We start from the raw sequence: 20,910 nt of genomic DNA, 5'->3' as shown, positions 1-20,910 counted from the left end.
ACAGCGCTAATGCTTTGTGACACTGACAGCTCTAATACATTGCACTCTGTAATGTAGTGCAATGCATTAGAATAGAGGTCAGCGGTGCCGGTAATCAAGTTCCCGAGTGGTACAAAAAAAAGTGTTAAAGTAAATAAAAATGTTGTAAAAAAATACGTTTCAAGTCAAAAAAACAAAAATTGCCTTTTTTCCCACAAATCTTTTATTTTAGGAAAAAAAATGAAAACATTAAAAACTATGACATTATTTTTCTTGCACAGTAAACGCTGTAAAAAAAAAAAATATTTAAAAAGAATGCAATAATTGCCTCCCCTCCCAAAAATGTAACAAAGTGATCAAAAATTTGCAGGTACGCCAAAATAGTAACATAAATTACATCCCTTACACAGGGCCCTTACCCATAGCATATTGCGACACAAAAATTATATGAAAAACAAGTTAATTTATTGCTCAAATGCTGTAATTGTATTGGACAACTTTATTGATCCCCCAAGCGAGTAAACATACAACATAAGCACATAACATACAGTAGACACAAACATTTGTAGACACAGCCTATACTGCACACTTGAAGGTTACGCACACCTTCGAATGTGATCCTTTTTTTTTTCAACAAAAATGTCAGTCAGTGTGTTTGGTGCAACTTTCAAATTAGTTTTTATTAAAAATGATTTTTACTTTTTGAGATACAGCTGTTCTGCTTCCTGCATACAGAGCAGCTGTATCGTACGCTAAGACTTGAATCCATCAGATACGCGGGACTTACAAGATCAGTGTTAGTGGGCCCTGCGTGTCTTTGACATGCAGGATCCAACTGTAATCTTTCACATCTAAATTGTGGATCCTGCGTGTAAGAGAAGTGCAGGACTCACTTTCACTGCACCCCTCAGTCCTGTGGACTTTACAGATACAGGTTTTAGCAAATAAAACAGCTGCTCTGTATGCAGGATACAGAGCAGCTGTATCTCAAAAAGTTTTTTTTTTTAATATTCAACATTTTTATTTTATACCAACAGGAAGAAGACAAAATACAAAATATTCAAAAGGCATATAAGAGAAACATAAGATCTGGCATGAGATCCATGTTCCAGTGTATAGACAGTCCAACTTATCCATCAGAGTCAATGTAATGACTTGGAGCAGGAAGTAAGTGCAAGAGGCGGAGCAGTCCAGTGCGACCCAGATAAAATAAGTACCTGCTACATAGGCATATGTTGATGGTGGTCACTGGCAGATGAGAAGGACCATACCTGTTTAGAGGAAGAAAGACAGAGGAAAGGCAGAGGGGAAGCCAATACGCAGTACTGCGGTGCAGAAGAAGGAAGGGTGGGGGGGCATGATGAACCTGGATCCTGATTAGTGATGATAATACAGAAAAGAGGCAGATGGTCATCTGGCAGCTAATTGTACCATCAGAAGATGGGGATGTGGTTGCCAGGAGATAGGCACGTTAGAAGAAAACAGGTCTGGGGGAAGATTTCACTTCCCGTTTGGTATAACATGGACAACATTAGCTCACCAATGTATGGTACATAGAGGACGAAAGGAAAGTGTTCCACTGGAGCCAGGTGTTTATGTAGCGAGCGGTCGTCTCTGGAGTTTGGGTGATTCTTCATCCACTGCACCAACGCAACCTCCTGGAACCAATCACCTAGGTTAGGGGGTTCTAACGATTTCCAATTGCATGGAATGACTGACTTTGCTGCCTGTAATAAGTGTCTAATGAGGGATCGTTTGTATGTATACATGGGCATGGGGAACATAAACAATAGCATCGCCTCAAGAGATTCAGGTACCAAGAATCCAGTGGTTTCGTGGATAACTTTATTTACCACTTCCCAGAAAGGCCTCAGTAGGAGGCAGCTCCACCAAATATGTGTCATAGAACTGCCGATGCACCGTAACCAGGGGATACCATTTATGGAGTGCAGTAGGGACACATTACCATCTTGTAACTATTTTAAAGCTGGTTTCTTGGGCGTGGGTGCCAAAGAGGCCTTATGTGAGAAGTAGAAGCAGTGCTACCATTGTGCTTCAGTGAATTGTTTGTTCAATTATCTTTCCCAGGCTTTGCAGTATGAGAGGGGATGATGTGAGCATTGGGAGCGAAACAAGTGGTAGAGTGTGGAGATGGTGTGCGAGGGAGGAGTTGGGGCATATGCACAATTGCTCAAGTCAGTTAAGCTTTTCATGTTTTTTAGTGGTAGTGTAGAAATGTTTCAACTTGTTGTATTTGTAAAACTGTCTAGTGGAAGGCGTGACAACTGATAGTATTGTTGCCAATGGGAGTATGGAGGAGTCGGTCAAGATATGTGTAAAGTGGAGAGGACGTTGGGGGGGAACCATCAAGGAATGAGCGTTGGGCTTGGGGGAAACCTGGGTTATCAGTGATTGGGTCAGTGGGCTTAAGGTATCTATAAGGGATCCGCCTGATCTCATTAAGTGTAACATCATAAGGGTATGTGAGATAGTGAAGGAGCCCAGTAGTGTACCCCTGTAGTGTACCCCTTTTAAATAAGTGCAGTGTCCAGGAGATGGTGGAGAGAGCATTAGGACAAATGGCTTGGGCCATGCTTACCCACAGTTTAAAGTCTTGGTTATGAAAAAGGTCAATGTTGCGTGCATGGGCTGTAGCTAGATAATAAAGATGGCAATCCAGCAGACCCACCTCACCCGCATCTTTAGGGCGAGTGAGGGCAGCCCTATTTATCCGGGGGGACCGGAGGACAAGATAAATGATCTAAAACATCTGTGAATGCGGAGCCAAAAGGATTTTTGGGGTTGATGATGGGGATCGTCTGCAGTAGGTGCAATCAGTGTAGGAAGCAGGGTCATTTTCAAAATGTTGATTCTCCCAAACCATGAGAAGTCCTGTTTATCACAAGTGCTCAGATCTCTTTGGAATGAGACCAATAAGGGAATGAAATTAGTGGAGTACAATTACGAAAGATCGGCCATAATACCTACTCCTAGACAGAATATGCCTTAAGAAGGAAACGCAAAAGGGAAGCTAGTTTTAAGGGTGGCAACCAAAGGGTCTGGTAGTGACACATTTAGGGCCTCTGATTTGGATAGGTTGATTTTAAAGTTGGACAATTTTCCAAATCGAGACCGTTCTAACATCAAGGAGGTAAGTGAGATATGCAAGTTTGTGAGATAGACCAGGAGGTCATCAGCAAATGCACAGCATTTGTATTTTACTCCCCCCTACTGAAATACCCTGTATGTCCGGATTGTCTCGAGTAGAAGCCATAAGATGTTCCACGACCAGCACATATAGAAGAAGGGAGAGGGGGCAGCCTTGCCTAATGCCATTGTGTATGGTGAAGGGTTCTCACAAGGAACCGTTAATTTTGAGCCGCACAGAGGGACATTGATAAAGGGAAAAAATTCTAGCAATAAAGGAAGGCTGTAATCATATTTGGTGGAGCGGAGAGCGGGCCAGGAGATCCTGTCAAATGTCTTTTCAGCATCTAATGAAAGAATCATGAGGGGGGTGTGATGGTATTGGGCATGATGGATGATGTCTAGGGTCTTGAGCATGTTGTCGCGGGCACGAAACCCACCTGATTTGGATGAACCAAGGTGTGTAGATGTTTGTTTAGTCTATTGGCGAGGATCTTGGCATACATTTTTTAATCCACTTTGAGTAGAGAGATGGGCCTATAACTGGCACACAACTGGAGATCTTTACCCTGTTTAGGGTGGACCGCAACATGTGCCAGGGTAGAATTAGGGGGAAATAGGACTTCAAGGGAAATTGCATTAAAAGATTTGAGTAAGAGAGGTGAGAGTTGGTCAGCTAGAGGTTTGTACAATTTGACGGTATACATCTGGTCATGGGCTCTTTCCCCCCCGGGAGATCCTTTATGATACCAGGAATTTCTGGAGCGACGAAGTCTTTCTCCATGTCCGTTAGGTCTTCCATGGACAAACGAGGAAAATGGGAGGAGGGAGAGTCTTGGCCCCGGGTGGGGGAGTGGGGTCAGGCGTAAGTTATAAAGGCTGCAATAGTAAGTGTGGACATTTTTAGCAATATCAGGTGTCATGTGGGCTAAAATGCCCGTTGTAGATTTGATGCAAGGTATATGAGATTGGGAAAGTTGGTCTCTTATTGCTTTGGCCAACATGCGGCCACTCTTGTCGCCATGTTCGTAGAATCTACTATGGCAAATTTGTAATGTTCTTTTGCGTGCCGAGTCTAAAAGACATCTGGCCTCCTGTCGAGCACACTGAAGGTCTCGCAGAATTGTTTTTTGTAGGGCAATTATAAGGGCATGAGCCCTTTTTCTTTTAAGTCAGGCGTATCACAAGAGATGTGGTATCGTGAGAATAGTCAGATACAAAGTGACCCACTGGTTGTTTCAGGTCAGAGAGACAGACCTCATCCAAGAGGAGAGTCTCATTAATAGAGATCATGTGAAGGTATTATTGAGGACAGGAGTGGAGGACAGGTAACAGACTGAGAGCTACGTAATGGTAAGAGCAGAGTTCACAGCAGCACAGAATCTGCACGCTCCTCTCCTGAAATACTCTGTGCTGCTGTGAACTCTGCTCTTACCATTACGTAGCTCAGTCTGTTACCTCTCCTCCACTCCTGTCCTCAATAACACCTTCACATGATTGGCAAGTCACCACCCCGCACAAGATCCGCACGCTCATCTCCTGAAATACTCCGTGCTGCTGTGAACTCTGCTCTTACCATTATGTGGAGACTTGCCAATCATGTGAAGGTGTTATTGAGGACAGGAGTGGAGGAGAGGTAACAGACTGAGAGCTACGTAATGGTAAGAGCAGAGTTCACAGCAGCACTGAATCTGCACGCTCATCTCCTGAAATACTCTGTGCTGCCTTAAACTCTGTGGACAGGTCAGGATCCTGTTTCTTTTAAATGCTGCACTGTAGCGCAACCTTATATAGTGGATCGAGCGGGTTCCCTAGCAGCATTTAAAAGAAACAGGATCCTGACCTGTCCACAGAGTTTAAGGCAGCACAGAGTATTTCAGGAGATGAGCACGGCCAGCCACGGGCAGCCGGTCGTTTTTCCGAGCTGTGCTCCCATTATAAAGTATAGGAGCACCGCCTGTAAAATAAAAAATAGAACATGTTCTATATTTTTAACGGCACGGGCACCTTCCCGTGAGAAAACGGGAAGGTACCCGTGGCTAACAGAAGTCTATGGGCCACGTTTTACGGTCGTGTGCATGAGGCCCCGTAATGACGGGTGGCTACATGTGTGCACCCGTCATTACAGTAGCGTTGCTAGCCGACATCAGTAAAAAGTCACTGTCCAGGGTGCTGAAAGAGTTAACTGATCGGCAGTAACTGTTTCAGCACCCTGGACAGTGAATTCCGATCAGAATATAGAGTTTCCTGTAAAAAAAAAAGACGTTCATACTTACCGAGAACTTTCTGCTTCCTCCAGTCCGGTCTCCTGGCCGTTGCCTTGGTGACGCGTCCCTCTCGACTTCCGACCCGACATTCCTGGATGACGATACCGCCCATGTGACCGCTGCAGCCAATCACAGGCTGCCGCGGCCTCTGCAGCCAATCACAGGCTGCAGAGGCCTCTGCAGCCAATCACAGGCTGCCACGTCAGAAAAGAAGGTCGGACTGGAGGAAGAAGAGGGACTCGTCACCAAGACAACGACCGGGTACGTATGAAATGCTTTTTATTTTATTTTTAATCAGCAGCCTCTTTTCTCTATCAGTGATTGATAGAGACAAGTGGCTGCCGATTTGAACAATATTTTTGACCGGGTTCGGTCAAAACGGGATTAGGCCGAACCCGTTGAAGTTCGGATTCGCTGCGAACCGAATTTTCCCAATGTTCGGACCGAAACCGGGTTCGGTTGTCCCGGTTCGCTCAGCTCTACTCATTAAGTCTCCACGTCCAGGAGTTATCTCGTGAGAAAGGGGAGTCATAAAGTGCAAAATACTGGGGCATGCTCAACCATAATGGATGTAGAAGTCACCCAAGGGAGAGCAGGATGTTGGAAGAGTATATAGTCCAGGTGACTGTAAGTACCATGCGGAGGAGAATAGTAACTATAATCACTATCTGTGGGGCGTTGGAGGCACCATGTGTCGAACATTTTCAGGCACAGGAGAGTATGTTTGACTCTTTTAATGGCATTGTAAGCCACACTCGAGCAACCAGTGGAATTGTCCAGGGTCGGAGCTAGAGTAAGAGTAAAATCTCCACAGGATATTACAGTCCCTCGGACTAAAGGGAGCACTGTGTCAATGAGGTCTGTTAGAAGAGATATTTGGCCTTGGTTGGGAGCATAAGCGTTGATAATGGTAAATTCTCTGCCTCCAATTGTGAGAACTAAAATGATGTAACGGGCTTAAGTGTCGGCCGTACAACTAATTATTTGGTGGGTGAGGGATTTATGGATAGCCAATGCAACTCAACAGTATCTTGCAAGAGCGTTGTTATTCAGATGCTAGTGCATGTAGAATCTGTGTTTGATGGTGGTTGTGTGACCTTCCTTAAAGTGTGTTTCCTGAAAACAGGCAATGTGGGCCTTATGTCTGTCCCCTTGGCATTGAATGAAGTTAATGTGACATCCTCCATTGGTTCGAATGAGGGGTTATCTGCATTAGTGAGGTAAAATATGGGTTCAGGTTCGTCGAAGAGAGGAAGGAAGATAGCTGAAGAGAGGAAACACAAAGCTATAGAGAGAAGACACAGCATTAAAATACAGATAAAAGAACAACAAAAAAGGCAGTATCAGGGAGACTGACACATAAACTAATTGTAAACATTCAGGAGACCATAAGGCACTAGGAGCGCCTTGGAATGGTTCAAAACCTATGAGGGGGAAGTGACAGCTATGCATTAGAGCCGTCGGTGCCCCTGACATTATGATAAATTAGCCTTGATCGACTGGCAAAATAACTAAGCAAAATGTGACTAAGAAGGGAAAGTAATTTTACATGAGTCGGGTCAGGAAAGGGAGAGAACTCCAAGGTAAGTCCACATGTGTGGGGAGACAGTGTGGTAGGGCAAGCTAGTAGTGATATGCTATGTAGCTACAAAACAGTGAGCAATATCCACAAATATTAAGCAAATCGAGCAGTCTCCAACGGAGGGAGGCTGTACGTTCCTGTCTGTGTGGACCTCCTCCTAGGTCCACACTGAGGATGACCCTCTCGACGAGGTGGAGGGGAGATTGGTTGATTCGGGGTCAGCTTGTAGTGTAGGATATCAAGGATGGCCAGTCCGGCAGAGACAGGTGAAGGATGCGCAGGTCTCGCAAAAAGTGAGGGAGGTCGTCAGATGACCTCAGGGTAAATACACGTCCTTTATGTTTGGACTATCAGTACAAAAGGGAAGCCGCAGTGGTAGGAGAGGTTCCACTCACATGATTTTTCCAGTAATGGTTTGAGGGCCGACCTTCTCACCAGCGTGTGCCTGGATAAATCGGGTAGGATGCTTATTTGAGCGCAATGATGCCGGATGATAGGTTGTTGCCGAGCCTTCTGTAAGATGAAGTCCTTGGTGCATAAAAATGAACCCGGCATATTATGTCTCTCGGACGGTGTTAATCTAGGCTTGTCGGTCGTAATTCACGGAGGGCGCAGTCAAGTTCAACGTGAGTATCTTGAGGGTGGCCCAGGAGGTTATTGAAGATGGTAGTGAGAGTGGAGAAGAAGTCAGACGTGGGGACCGACTCAGGGAGCTCACGTATTCTCAGATTATTTCTCCTGTTGCAATTCTCTATGTCGTCCAGATGTTGTTGGAGAGTGAACAACTGGGTGGATTGTTGTATGGTAGATTTCATAGAAGCTAGGTTTAGTATGTCCACGGTCCCTTTCCGGTGTCCCGACCCTGTTAGTAAGTGTGGAGAGTTCAGTACGAAATTGAGCGAATTCTAATCTGCATTCTTCCGCGATTTGTTTAGCAAAGGATGACATGTCATCTTTAGTAGGTATTGCTTGAACCAGATGGCGTAGGTCCGATAAGGTTGCCGGCCTGTCGGCACCATGACAGCTTATAGGGTACAGTTCTAGGAATAGACGTGTCCTGCTGTAAGGTAGCCGGAATACCCTCGGGGGTCTGAGGGAGATTCGTCATATAGAGGCTGCAAATTGGTGGAAACAGACCCACAGTGTTGGGGATGGCCAGTCGGTAACGGTTTGCTGGACGATGTTTGCAGGGTTCTGACTGATAGGAGGCAGACCGTGTCAGTGTAGGGAGCGCAAGGTCTCCCCCCAGTGTTGCATCCCGTGACCGGGTCGCAGCAGGAATCAGGTCCTCGGCTGTGGAGACCTCAGGCTCCTGCAGAGACCCGGAGCCTTGAGGATCCTGCAGGGCAAGTGACAGAGCCGCCATGTGGAGGGGTCCAGATTCGCAGGTGAGCTGCAACCCAGTGGGCCCAGAGTCCGTCTGCAACCCGGTGGGCAGCCATCTCCTCTGAGTGTTGTGGGGGGGAGAGCTGGATGTACTGCTCGAGATGTCCTCTGGAGCGGGAGGGTGTCCGGCATGGGTGGGTGATCCGGGCAGTCTCGAGGGTAGAGATGAGGGAGGAAGAGATGGATGCAGCTGGCCATCTTATGTCTGGGTCTGGGCCTCATGGAGGAGTGTGCTTTGTAGCTGTGGCAGCATATTTTGTCAGAAATAAGCCCCGATATCTCCTTGTGGTGATGAGGTACGAGTAGAGTGTCTCGTCCTCGGTATTTTGGACGCTTTGCCCATGTCAGAGGCTGGATGCCAGTCAATTTAATAGTATCTAGTCAATGTGCTCAATAGTACACGTCTTCACTGAAGCTGAAAATTATTTTTCATAAAAACTAATATGAAAGTTGCACCAAACACACTGACTGACCTTTTTATTAAGAAACAAAACAGTTAATAAATACTAAAAATATTATAATAATAATATATTATACAATTACAGCTTCCCTAAGGATCCAATAGTTTTAATGACCTATTGTATGCCACAATTGCTTTTGGTGCAAAAAAATTCTTATAAAGATGTAGCCGTCTTTACCTTGATTTTTAATGCATTAAATAAACAATGGCTAGATCTATTATCATGACTTCTTCAATGACTTTTCATTGCCTTTTGTTGTGTGATATCATGCTGCAGCGTGATATCAGAATTAAGTCAAAGATGACTACATCTGTACCTCTATATGTTACACATCAATTAAATAAATAGATTACTGAAAGTTCTCCACTGGTTTATAAATAATTGGTGCAACGGAAGCAATGTTTCCCAAAATTGCTTTACACAAAATATATATATGGTATCATCCTAATCATATCACAGAATAAAGTTAACATGTCGCACGGTAAACACTGTAAAAAAAAGAATTAAGATTGGGCAACATTTACCAGTGTGACACTGGCCCCACATTTATAAATTATTATTTATTTACCACATTATGATACCACCTTATTGTGCCTTGATGTACTCAGCACAGCTTACATATCTCCCCACATCACAAACTCCAAATTAAAAATGGAGCTCACTCCCTTCTGAGCCCTACAGTGTGCCCACATATCCACATATTTCATTGCCATACCCGGGAGAACTTGCTTAACAGTTTGAGGTATTTGTCTTCAGTGGCAAAAACTCAACGTCTTTCGCACTAAGATGGCATATAGGTTGAAAATTGCAATTTTCACTTTGCACCATCCACTGCACATTAATTTCCAATAAGAAAATACCTGTGTGGTCAAAATGCTCACAACACTTCCTAAAAAATGACCAGTTATGGGGTATGTCCGTACTCAAGAGAAATTGCTTTTCAAATGTTAGGATGCTTTTTTTTCTTGTATCCATTGTGAAAATTAAAAAATGCAACATTTTATTGGAAAAAAATGTGATTTTCATTTTCACTGCCTAATTCCAATAATTTATGCAAAATATCTTTGGAGTCTAAATGCTTACTATACTCCTAGATAGATTCCTTAAGGCGTGTTGTTTCCCAAGTGAAGTTAGTTTTGGGGGGAGTTCACTGTTTTGTTCTCTAAGGGGCTTTTCAAAATGTGACATGGCATCCAAAATCCAATCCAGCAAAATTTGAGCTCCAAAAGACAAATGGTGCTCCTTCCTTTCTGAGCTCTGCTGTGTGTCAAAGCAGCAATTTATGACCACATATCGGGTGACACAGTACCCGGGAGAAATTGCTTTACAAATGTTATGGTGATTTTTTTTCTTTATTCCTGATGAAAATGTAAAAAAATTTCAGCCCAAACTTAATTTGATGAGAAAAAAATGTCAATGATTTCAGCAAAAAAATAAAAAATGTAGTAATATTCGGAGAAGGATATATCCAGCATCCGTTTGAATAAAACATCCAATTTATTAAATCATGTTAAAAATGAAAAAAAATGGGGAGAGGCGGGGGGGGCAGAGCTAGCGCCTGAACTGTATGGACGCATCTCGCTGAGATGCGTTACATCCAGCAGCCCACACTCAGCATACACTAGCTATCTAGACCTCACCTAGGTCGAGATCGGAGGCAATAAGGTGAGGGACAATTCTGCTACCTCCATCCGGTCTTCCTCTCAAAGGGACATGGAGAAGTTTCTTTAAAAAAAAGCCGGCGTCGCTCCCAGCTCGCAGTGCCAAGACGGCTTTCCGCCACCAACAGGAGGAAGAAAACTCAGGTGTCTCTGATGTGGAGTGCGGAGCTGACGATGCAGCGCTATCTGGCGACTTACCTCTGTCCCAGGCTTTCTTCAAGCAGGAACTGGCTAAAGCTATCGAACCGGCTATCAGAGATTTAGCTGTCATTAGGCAAGACATCCGTCAGATAGGCCATAGTGTTGAAGCGTTAGACAACTCACAGGCCTCCATCTTGGAATTTAATAGTGCTATTACGAAGAATTTTGTTTCTTGCCAAACCAACTTTAATGCAATTTATAGAGCTCTGGAATACCAGGAAAATAGAAGTCACAGAAACAACTTGCGATTCAGAGGTGTACCCGAATCTATACCCTCTGATAAGATCTCTGTTACTATCCAAATGATCTGCCATTCTTTGTTAGGATCTGAAGACGGGGATGACATTATTATTGAAAGAGCCCACAGGGCTTTGCGTCCCAAACCTAAAGCAAATGAACCCCAAGAGATTATTCTACATTCTACAGCAATGGTCATCATTTTCTTGTCTCCTCAGTTGGTGACCTAGAGGAAGTTTGTGCTCACCTGGATATTTTTCCTTTGGATATAGAAGATTGGGATTTTGTAAAGGACCTTTCCTCCCTGCCTTTGGTTACCTTAGCTACTCCGTGGAAGCAAATGCCACCTCCTAAACATCACAGAAATAGGAGAAGATCTGGTCGTCTAACCCCTAGGAGGCTTTTGGAGGACAAAACTTGTAAGCTGATATCTATTCTTCACTATTGCCCAATTTGTAGGCCTCCCTATGTTGCTGATTTCGAGTTCTTTCTATATTTAATTGAGCCTGTGGAATGTTCCATCTCTTTTTAGTCGATTTATGATGATTTATAATATTCCTCACATTTATACTGATACCCTTGGTACGATTCCATTTCGTAGCTGTTTATGTATGGTTCTTATGAGGTTCTTGGGCCTGGACCAATATAACATGGAATTTTATTCCCCGCTTGGAATTATGTTCTTCAGTCCATATGATGTAATATAGACTCTATTTCTGAATGTTATATATTTTTCTGATGAAGACCTTTGTACTACAATATGGTTACTTTTGTTACGCTCTTCTGTACTGGTCGAATGTTCCTTTGTTTGTTTTTGATTTTTTCTATTTCCTTTATGCTTTTAGGGACATGTTATTTCTATGTGACAGGTGGATAGGGATCAGTTGGATTTAATTATGCTCAGCCCTCTGGTTAGCCATGCTCTTACATCTCTTTGATTTTAATACATGGTTATGGCTTCCTTAAAGATAGTCTCCTATAATGTAAAAGGCTTTAATTTGCATTCTAAGAGGTGTCACATTTTTAAATTTCTTAAAAAGGCATTTCAAGCTGGACCATTATCATACTTTATCGTTTTCTAATTTTCCTACTTGGCACCATTGTGGTTCTGATAGTTCTCTTTCTAGAGGGGTGAGCATAGACTTCTAACAGAATGATCCTTTTTTGTTCTCTAACCCAACTCCAGGGCCCAGAAGGTAGTTTTTTGTTTCTAAAGGGTAAATTAGCGTACCAGACTTTAACATTTGCTAACCTTCATGCCCCTAATGTAGGTCAAGCGGAGTGGTTGCTTACTGTTCTCACATTATTAGACTCATTTATGGAAGGGTTGTTGTTTGTGGGTGACGACATCAACCTGGACATGGATCCACTGGTGGACTCCTCTTCGAAAAAATCAGTACTATCACATAGAGAATTGAGGAGAGTTAAATCTCAACTCATGAGATATGGTTTGGTTGATGTCTGAAGATGTTTTAATCCGACTCAATTAGACTACACCTTCTTTTCTCCTGTCCATTCCTCCTACCACAGATTTGACTATTTCTTCTTATGCAAACCCCATCTTCAACTTTGTCAACTTTGCTCTTCCATAACAATAGGTACACAGTTACTTTTGGATCATGCCCCCATTTGTCTTACCCTTCACCTCCCAGACATGCATAAATGTATGGGTAAATGGTGTTTGAACGATTCAATATTAAGTACTGCTAAGGTTAATGATGATATTGCCTCCAAACTAAAGGATTATTTTCAGACTAATGAGACTCCTTACGTCTCGCCTAACATTGTATGGAATACTCACAAAGCATTTATAAGGGGACATTTTATTAGTTTTTGTTCCCATCTAAAGAATGATAGAACCAAACGTATTGATGATCTCTTAGCTCAGATTCAAAACATAATGCCTTAACATACTCAGGAGCTAACTATCTTAAGAGCTCAATTAAAAAATATTCTTAACGAATCTTCAGCAAAATAATACTTGCATTCCCAACATAAGTTTTATGCACATGGTAACAAAGCATCTCAGTTCATGGCCAAGAGATTGAAACAGAGACAATCGTATAATTATGTACACACGTTAAAATATCCGACTGGAGGTCTAATTTACTCTTCTGACTCTATTGCTAAATAATTTAGAACTTTTTATCAGAACCTAAACAATCTAGATGGGAGAAGCACTACCACTGCTACAGCTGATAGGTCTAATCTTATTTCTTAATTTTTAGATGCTCTGTCTTTGCCCACAATCTCAGATTTGCAAAGTCAGGATCTGGCCCGACCATTTACATTGCCCCAAATGGAATTGGCCTTGCGCCAGTCCCCATCTGGCAAATGTCCTAGCCCAGATGGATTTCCATTGATTTATTATGCAACATTTAAAGAGAGTCTTCTCCCCCGTTTACTGTCTATAGCTAATCTTTCCCTTTTGGGATTCCCTCTCTTATTGCCTATGTCACACGCACATATTTCCATCATACTGAAAGAAAGGGAAAGACCTTACTTCTTGCTCTAACTCTGGACCCATTTCTCTCCGTAATACTGACCTGCAGCTGATAGCTAAAATGTTAGCGAATAGATTAAAAGATATCCTTCCAGATATTATTTGGCCCAACCAAGTAGGTTCTATTAAAAATAGAGAAGGAAAGAATAACTCTATCAGGATCTTACATATTTAGCATTATCCCCATAAATGTAAACTTCCCTTAATCCTTCTCTGCACTGATACTGAGAAGGCCTTGACAGAAATGATTGGAATTTTATGAAACAAGTCTTAATAGCTTTCCATTTCCCCACCCTCTATATAAATGCAATATTCTCCATGTATGCTTCCCCTTCTGCTGCGGTTGCAGTTAATGGGTTACTCTCAGAGACATTCGAGATACAAAATGGTACTCGCCAAGGTTCCCCTTTGTCTCCGATGCTGTTTTTTTACTGTCATGGAGGCTCTTATGCAACCATTGAGACTGGATGCAGTCATTGCAGGAGTTCGTATGTGACAAAAGGAGCATAAAGTGGCTGCTTACGCAGACGATCTACTGATATTGATTACGAACCCAGAAATTGCATTTTCTAAAATTCAACAGATTTTAGATTTCTTTAGTATCATGTCCAACTTTAAAAGAAATGCTGGGAAGTCCCAAGCCTTAAACTTTTCTTTACCTCCATCCCTATATGTATGTATGTATATATATATATATATATATATATAATGTGTGTGTGTAAAATACCATATTACCTTCCTAGGAATCAAGATCAGTCGCGATCTAAATCAGTTTTTTTCCCCTTATTTATGCTCCCTTCCTGGCCTCCCTTCCATATTTATTGAAACTACATGATTTACCTTTCTTGGTTTGGGAGGAAAAATGTTGTGATGTTGTTTGTTTTGCCTAAATTAACGTATATTATGCAAACCTTGCCTATTCCACTAACTAGTGTCTTCTTTAGTGCTATAAACATACTATTATCTAGGTTTATAAGGAAAGGTAAAAGCACCGTATTTCTAGGGATATCTTATCTAGACAAAAGGTATGTGGTGGTATAGGTTTGCCTGACCCTGGCAAGTATTATCAAGCAATACATTAACCCCTTAAGGACGCAGCCTAGTTTTGGCCTTAAGGCTCAGAGCCCATTTTTCAAATCTGACATATTTCACTTTATGTGGTAATAACGTCGGAATGCTTAAACCTACCCAAGCGATTCTGAGCTTGTTTTCTCGTGACACATTGGGCTTCATGTTCGTGGTAAAATTTGGTCGATATATTCAGTGTTTATTGGTGGCAAATTGCAAAATTTTGAGAAAATTTTTAAAAAATTACATTTTTCAGAATTTAAATGCATCTGCTTGTAAAACAGACGGTTATACCACCCAAAATAGTTATTAGTTCACATTTCCCATATGTCTACTTTAGATTGGCAGCGTTTTTTGAACATTCTTTTATTTTTCTTGGACGTTACAAGGCTTAGAACATAAACAGCAATTTCTCATATTTTTAAGAAAATTTCAAAAGCCTTTTTTTTAAGGTACCTCTTGAGTTCTGAAGTGGCTTTGTGGGGCCTATGTATTAGAAACCCTGATAAAACACCCCATTTTAAAAACTAGACCCCTCAAAGTATTCAAAACAGCATTTAGAAAGTTTTTTAACCCTTCAGGCATTTCACAGGAATTAAAGCAAAGTGGAGGTGAAATTTGCAAATTTCATTTTTCTTGCTGAATTTCAATTTTATTCATTTTTTTTTCTGTAACACAGAAGGTTTTACCAGAGAAACACTACTAAATATGTATTGTCCAGATTCTGCAGTTTTTATAAATGTCCCACATGTGGCCCTATTGCGATCGTGGACTAAAGCACAAGCCCTAGAAGCAAAGAAGCACCTAGTGCATTTTGAGTCCTCTTTTTTTATTAGAATATATTTTAGGCAGCATGCCAGGTTTGAAGAGGTGTTGAGGTGCCAAAACAGTAGGAATCCCCCAATAGTGACCCCATTTTGGAAACTACACCCCTCAAGGAATTCATTTAGGGTTGTTGTTACCATTTTGACCGCACAGTTTTTTCACAGCACGTATTTGAATTGGGCTGTGAAATGAAAAAAATGTCATTTTTTCCAATAAAATGTCATTTGTGATCAAAATTTCTTATTTTCACAGGGAACAAAATACCCCATTTTGTTGCCCAATTTGTCCTTAGTGTGGCAATACCCCATTTGTGGTGATAAACTGCCGTTTGGGCCCATGGAAGGGCTCAGAAGGAAAGGAGCGCTATATGTTTGTTGGAGTCCAGATTTTGTTGGATTGGTTTTCGGGTGCCATGTCGCATTTGCAGAGCCTCAGAGGTATCAAAGCAATGGAAACCCAACAAAAGTGACCCCATTTTGGAAACTACACCCCTCAAGGAATTCATTTATGGTTGTTGTTAGCATTTTGACCACACAGTTTTTTCACAACACCTATTTCAATTGGGCTGTGACATTAAAAAAAATGAAATTTTTTCCAATAAGATGTAATTTTTTACCAAAATTTCTTATTTTCACAGGGAACAAAATACTCAATTTTGTTGCCCAATTTCTCATGAGTGCATCAATACCCCATTTGTGGCAATAAACTGCTGTTTGGGCCCATGGGAGGCCTCAGAAGGGAAGGAACGCTGTGTGTTCTTTGGAGTACAGATTTTGCTGGTTTGGTTTTCGGGTGCCATGTCGCATTTGCAGAGCCCCAGAGGTATCAAAGCAATGGAAACCCACCAGAAGTGACCCCATTTTGGAAACTACACCCCTCAAGGAATTCATTTATGGGTAATGTGACCATTTAGACTCCATTGTTTCTTCACAGAACTTATTTGAATTGGGCTGGGAATTAAAAAAAAATATATTTTTTCCAATAATATGTCATTTTAGCTCAAAAATTCTTATTTTCACAAGAAATAAAATACTCCATTTTGTTGCCCAATTTGTCCTGAGTGCGGCAATACCCCACTTGTGGTGATAAACTGCCGTTTGGGCCCATGGGAGGCCTCAGAATGGAAGGAGCGCTGTGTGTTCTTTGGAGTCCAGATTTTGCTGGATTGGTTTTCGGGTGCCAGGTCGCATTTGCAGAGCCCCAGAGGTATCAAAGCAATAGAAACCAACCACAAATGACCCCATTTTGGAAACTACACCCCTCAAGGAATTAATTTATGGGTGTTGTGACCATTTTGACCCCATAGTTTTTTCACAGAACTTATTTGAATTGGGCTGGGAATGAAAACAAAATTATTTTTTTCAAATAATATGTAGTTTTGGCTGAAAATGTCTTATTTTCACAGGAAACAAAATACCCCATTCTGTTGCGCAATTTGTTCTGAGTGCCGCAATACCCCATTTGTTGTGATAAACTGCCGTTTGGGCCCATGGGAGGGCTCCGAAGGAAAGGACCACCATTTGGCCTACTGGGGATTTTCTAGTGCGAAGTCATGTATGCAGAAGCCCCTGAGGTACCAGTACAGTTGAAACCCGCAAGAAGTGACCCCGTTTTAAAAACTACACCCTTAAGGCATTCATCTAGAGGTGTAGTGAGCATTTTGACCAGAGACCTACACCGCATAAACTGTAATGTGGGTTCTCCCGGGTATGGCAATACCCTACATGTGGCTGTTATCAGCTGCCTGGACACACAGCAGGGCTCAGAGGGGAAAGACGAGGGGGGATAAGCTGTGTGGAGTGCATCAGGGTAAGTAAAATTCGGGTAAATTATAAACCAAGGGATGTATGATAAATTTTAAAACACTCTTTCATACAGAGCCTTAGTTTTTCGGGACACGTGTCACATTGATATATTGTGTCATCCATTATCGCCCTCTTATAGCAGACTTTGCACCTCTGTTGACTTTTTCCCTTCTTGCCAGTTTGGGGAACTTCTCCTGGAAAGTGTTGCCCTGGTACGATGCGTGTGGCCTCGCTTCCATAAGTACTGGGTGCCCCCCCTTCTTGGTCCCTAAAGATTAGGTTCTTGATAATCACCTCTTGAAATTCCAGGAAAGTTCCCGTCTGGCCTGCACATCGACATAGCACGTACGCATTGTACAAAGCCATCTGTATGATGTGCACGGCCAGCTTCTTATACCACACCGCATAGCGCTGTAGGGCTTCAGGACTTGATCTTACAAGTCCATCCCTCCCATGTACATATTGTAGTCCAGGATGCAGTCTGGTTTGGGGGTGGCCTTTCCTTCATATATCCTAAACCTGTAGGTATACCCTGATGCACTCTCACAGCTTATACATCTTCACGCCATACCTTGCCCTCTTACCCGGCAGGTACTCGCGGAATTGAACCCTCCCTTTAAAATGTACCAGGGACTCATCAATAGAAATACACTTCTCGGGGGTGTATGCTTGGGAAAACCGGGCACTGAAACGGTCTAATAGGGGTCTCCGTTTATACAAACGGTCAAAACTGGGGTCATCTCGGGGTGGGCACGGCTCATTATCAGTATAATGTAAGAATCGAAGTATTGCCTCATTTATTTATTTTTTTAGGTTCCAGTTCAGTTCTGAAGTTGCTTTGAGGGGCCCATATATTAGAAACCCCTATGAAATACCCCATTTTAGAAACTAGACCCCTCAAAGCATTCACAACAGCATTTAGAAAGTTTATGAACCCTTTAGGTGTTTCACAGGAATTTAGAGCAAAGTAGAGGTGAAATTTACATTTTTTTTTTTGTCAGAAAATCCTCTTTATACCATTTTTTTTATAACACAAAAGGATTTATCAGAGAAACGCAACTTAATACGTATTGCCCAGATTCTGCAGTTTATAGAAATATCCCACATGTGGCCCTCGGGCGGTAATGGACTGAAGCACCGGCCTCCGAAGCAAAGGAGCACCTAGTGGATTTTGAGGCCTCTTTTTTATTAGGCACCATGTCCGGTTTGAAGAGGTCTTGGGGTGCCAAAAGATTGGGAACCCCCCAAAAGTGACCCCAATTTGGAAACTAGACCCCTTGAGGAATCCATTGTAGTTTTCTTGGGGTGCATGCGGCTTTTTGATCAGTTTTTATTCTATTTTTAGGTGGCGTGGTGACTAAAAAACAGCAATTCTACTATAGTTGTTTTTTTTAGTTTTTTTTTACAGCGTCACCGTGCGCTATAAATGACATATTCACTTTATTCTACGGGGCGATACGATTACGGCGATACCAGATGTTTATAGTTTTTTTTTATGTCTTATGGCGTTTGCACAATAAAATACGTTTTGTAAACAATCATTCACTTTTTGTGTTACCATATTCTAAGAGCCATAACGTTTTTATTTTTCAATCAATAAAGCCGTGCGAGGACTTATTTTTTGCGTAACAAACTGTAGTTTCGATCAGTACCATTTTTAGGTACATGCAACTTTTTGATCTCTTTTTATTCCATTTTTTGGGAGGTGAAGTGACCAAAGAATTGTGATTGTGGTACGGTTTATTATTATTTTATTTTACGGCGTTCACCGTGCGGGATAAATAATGAAATAATTTTGTAGTTCAGGCCGTTACGGACGCGGCGATACCAATTATGTATAGTTTATTTGTTTGTTTATATATTTTTATTAATAATAAAGGACTGATAAGGGAAAAGGGGGGATTTTTACTTTTATTACTTTTGAATCTTTTATTTTCTTATTTTTACACATCTTTTTTTAACTTTTTTTTAACTTTTTTACTTTGTCCCACTAGGGGACATGAGGGCAGGAGGCCCTGATCACTATTCTAATACACTGCACTCCATGCGTAGTGCAGTGTATTAGAACTGCCAGCTACTCACTGACAGCAAGCATAGTGGGTCCTGACGTTGTCAGGACCCACTAGGCTTCCGTCTATGGCATAGCCGGACGCCATTGTTTGGTGTCCGGTTGCCATAGTCACCATCGCCGGCCGCTATCGCGTAGCAGGCCGGCGATGGCAGCTTAACCCCTAAAAAGCCGCGATCTCTATAGAACGCGGCTTTTAAGGGGTTAATCAGCGGGGACACAGCGATCGGTCCCCGCTGTAGGAGCTGTGACAGCTGCTGAACAAGACAGCAGCGTCACAGCTCCTGTATGTGTCGGGAGGACGGCCGAAACGGCCGTTACTCCCGAGACGTACTATTACGTCATGGAGCGCGAACGATACAGCTGCCATGACGTAATAGTACGTCAAGGAGCGGGAAGGGGTTAAGCTGGAATTATAGGTTGCTCTGGAAAATTGTGGGTTGCTCTGGAAAAGGCTCTCTTGCAGGTTCCCCTCAGGACTTTAGTTTGGTTTATCAAAGAGGCTATCACATATGCTGGTTCTTATAACCCTCTTACTAAAGCGACGCTGGGGATATGGCATGTTTGCTTCAACTTTAGATGTACAATTTTTGCCATCTCCTTTGCTTCAGGTAAGGGATGTGATGGGTCTTGCACCGTTTGCTTGAGAGATAGCATTCCTAGAAGCGTCTTGAACTTTTAGATGAATCTGGCATTATTTTGGCTGATGTCTCCATAGCCTCTAAAATTGGTTTCCCTATCGCGCATCTTCCCTTGATTTCTCATATTAAGGCCACCATGTTGTATTTCTGTGCGACCCCTGCTGGTCATAGACCTCTTACTTGTTTTGAAGATATACTATCGCAACCGAAATGTATCAGTAAACTCATTTCGAGGTTGTATAAAAAGTTAACATTTTATAGCTCTTCCACTCCTCATTTTAATCGTCAGTGGGAATTGGATTTGGGAAGATCCTTATCTGCAATTGAAATATTGTGTATCCTAGTTGCTCCACATAAAATATCCAGATGTGTTCGGATACAGGAGAACAGTTATAAAATTTTATCTCGCTGGTATAAAACTCCAGATATAACCTCCATATATTCACACTCTCATTCCGATATTTGTTGGCATTGTACTAAAGAGAGAGGTACCTTTTATCACACTTGGTGGTCTTGCATTGAGATTTCAAAATGGTGGCAAGACATATTTAAGCAATGTAACAGCATTTGCCAGTCTAATATCCCCCCTTTCCCAGAGCTTGATCTTTTGTAAATTCCCCCTCCCTCTAACCCTGCTGTTCCCGCTAGGTTGTTTAAATATCTCTTGATTGCTCTTACTGGCTTTCTGTTGAAGCTCCGTCCCTAGATCATTGGATAGACAAATTTATTGCTTAGAGGAAATACAGTGAAGGAAATAAGTATTTGTGTAATGTCGGGGTAGGGAAACAGACAAGTGAGCCCTAATCTACCCGCCACTCAGTCCCTGCCTACTTGCAACGACCCGCCCTAGACGACGGGGTACAATTGGGCGACAGTCCCTACACTCAATAGGTGCACGACAGACAAACAGACAAGGGTACAAAGAAGCCAGGGAAATGGGAAGTTGCCCACGGAAAAACTGTGAGCAACAAGCGAGGTGAACGAGCCGAGTCAAACCAGGAGATGAACGAGGTACAAAAACGCAAAGCAGAAGAGTGGTCAGAAAAGCCAAGGTCAATCAAGCAGAGGATCAGTAGTAC

At 42.3% G+C, this 20,910-nt stretch overlaps 1 protein-coding gene across 11 annotated transcripts in view; it reads left to right on the top strand.

Moving 5' to 3' along the window:
• The window catches only part of KCNIP1 (potassium voltage-gated channel interacting protein 1), a 1,275,893-nt gene that overhangs the window by 1,237,275 nt on the left and 17,708 nt on the right, over positions 1-20,910 (top strand). The window contains exon 9 of one of the 11 annotated variants that reach the window (XM_075856390.1): positions 1,017-1,146. The exons of the other annotated variants lie outside the window; for them this stretch is intronic. Coding sequence (XP_075712505.1) covers positions 1,017-1,130 — 114 coding nt within the window. The 3' untranslated portion in view covers positions 1,131-1,146. The remainder of the gene's footprint in view (positions 1-1,016; positions 1,147-20,910) is intronic. 11 annotated transcript variants of the gene reach the window in all.

The sequence above is a fragment of the Rhinoderma darwinii genome, chromosome 3 (genome assembly GCF_050947455.1).
Source record: "Rhinoderma darwinii isolate aRhiDar2 chromosome 3, aRhiDar2.hap1, whole genome shotgun sequence".
NCBI lineage: Eukaryota > Metazoa > Chordata > Amphibia > Anura > Rhinodermatidae > Rhinoderma > Rhinoderma darwinii.
Note: the sequence above shows the minus strand (reverse complement) of the source record. Positions and strands in the feature narration are given on the sequence as shown.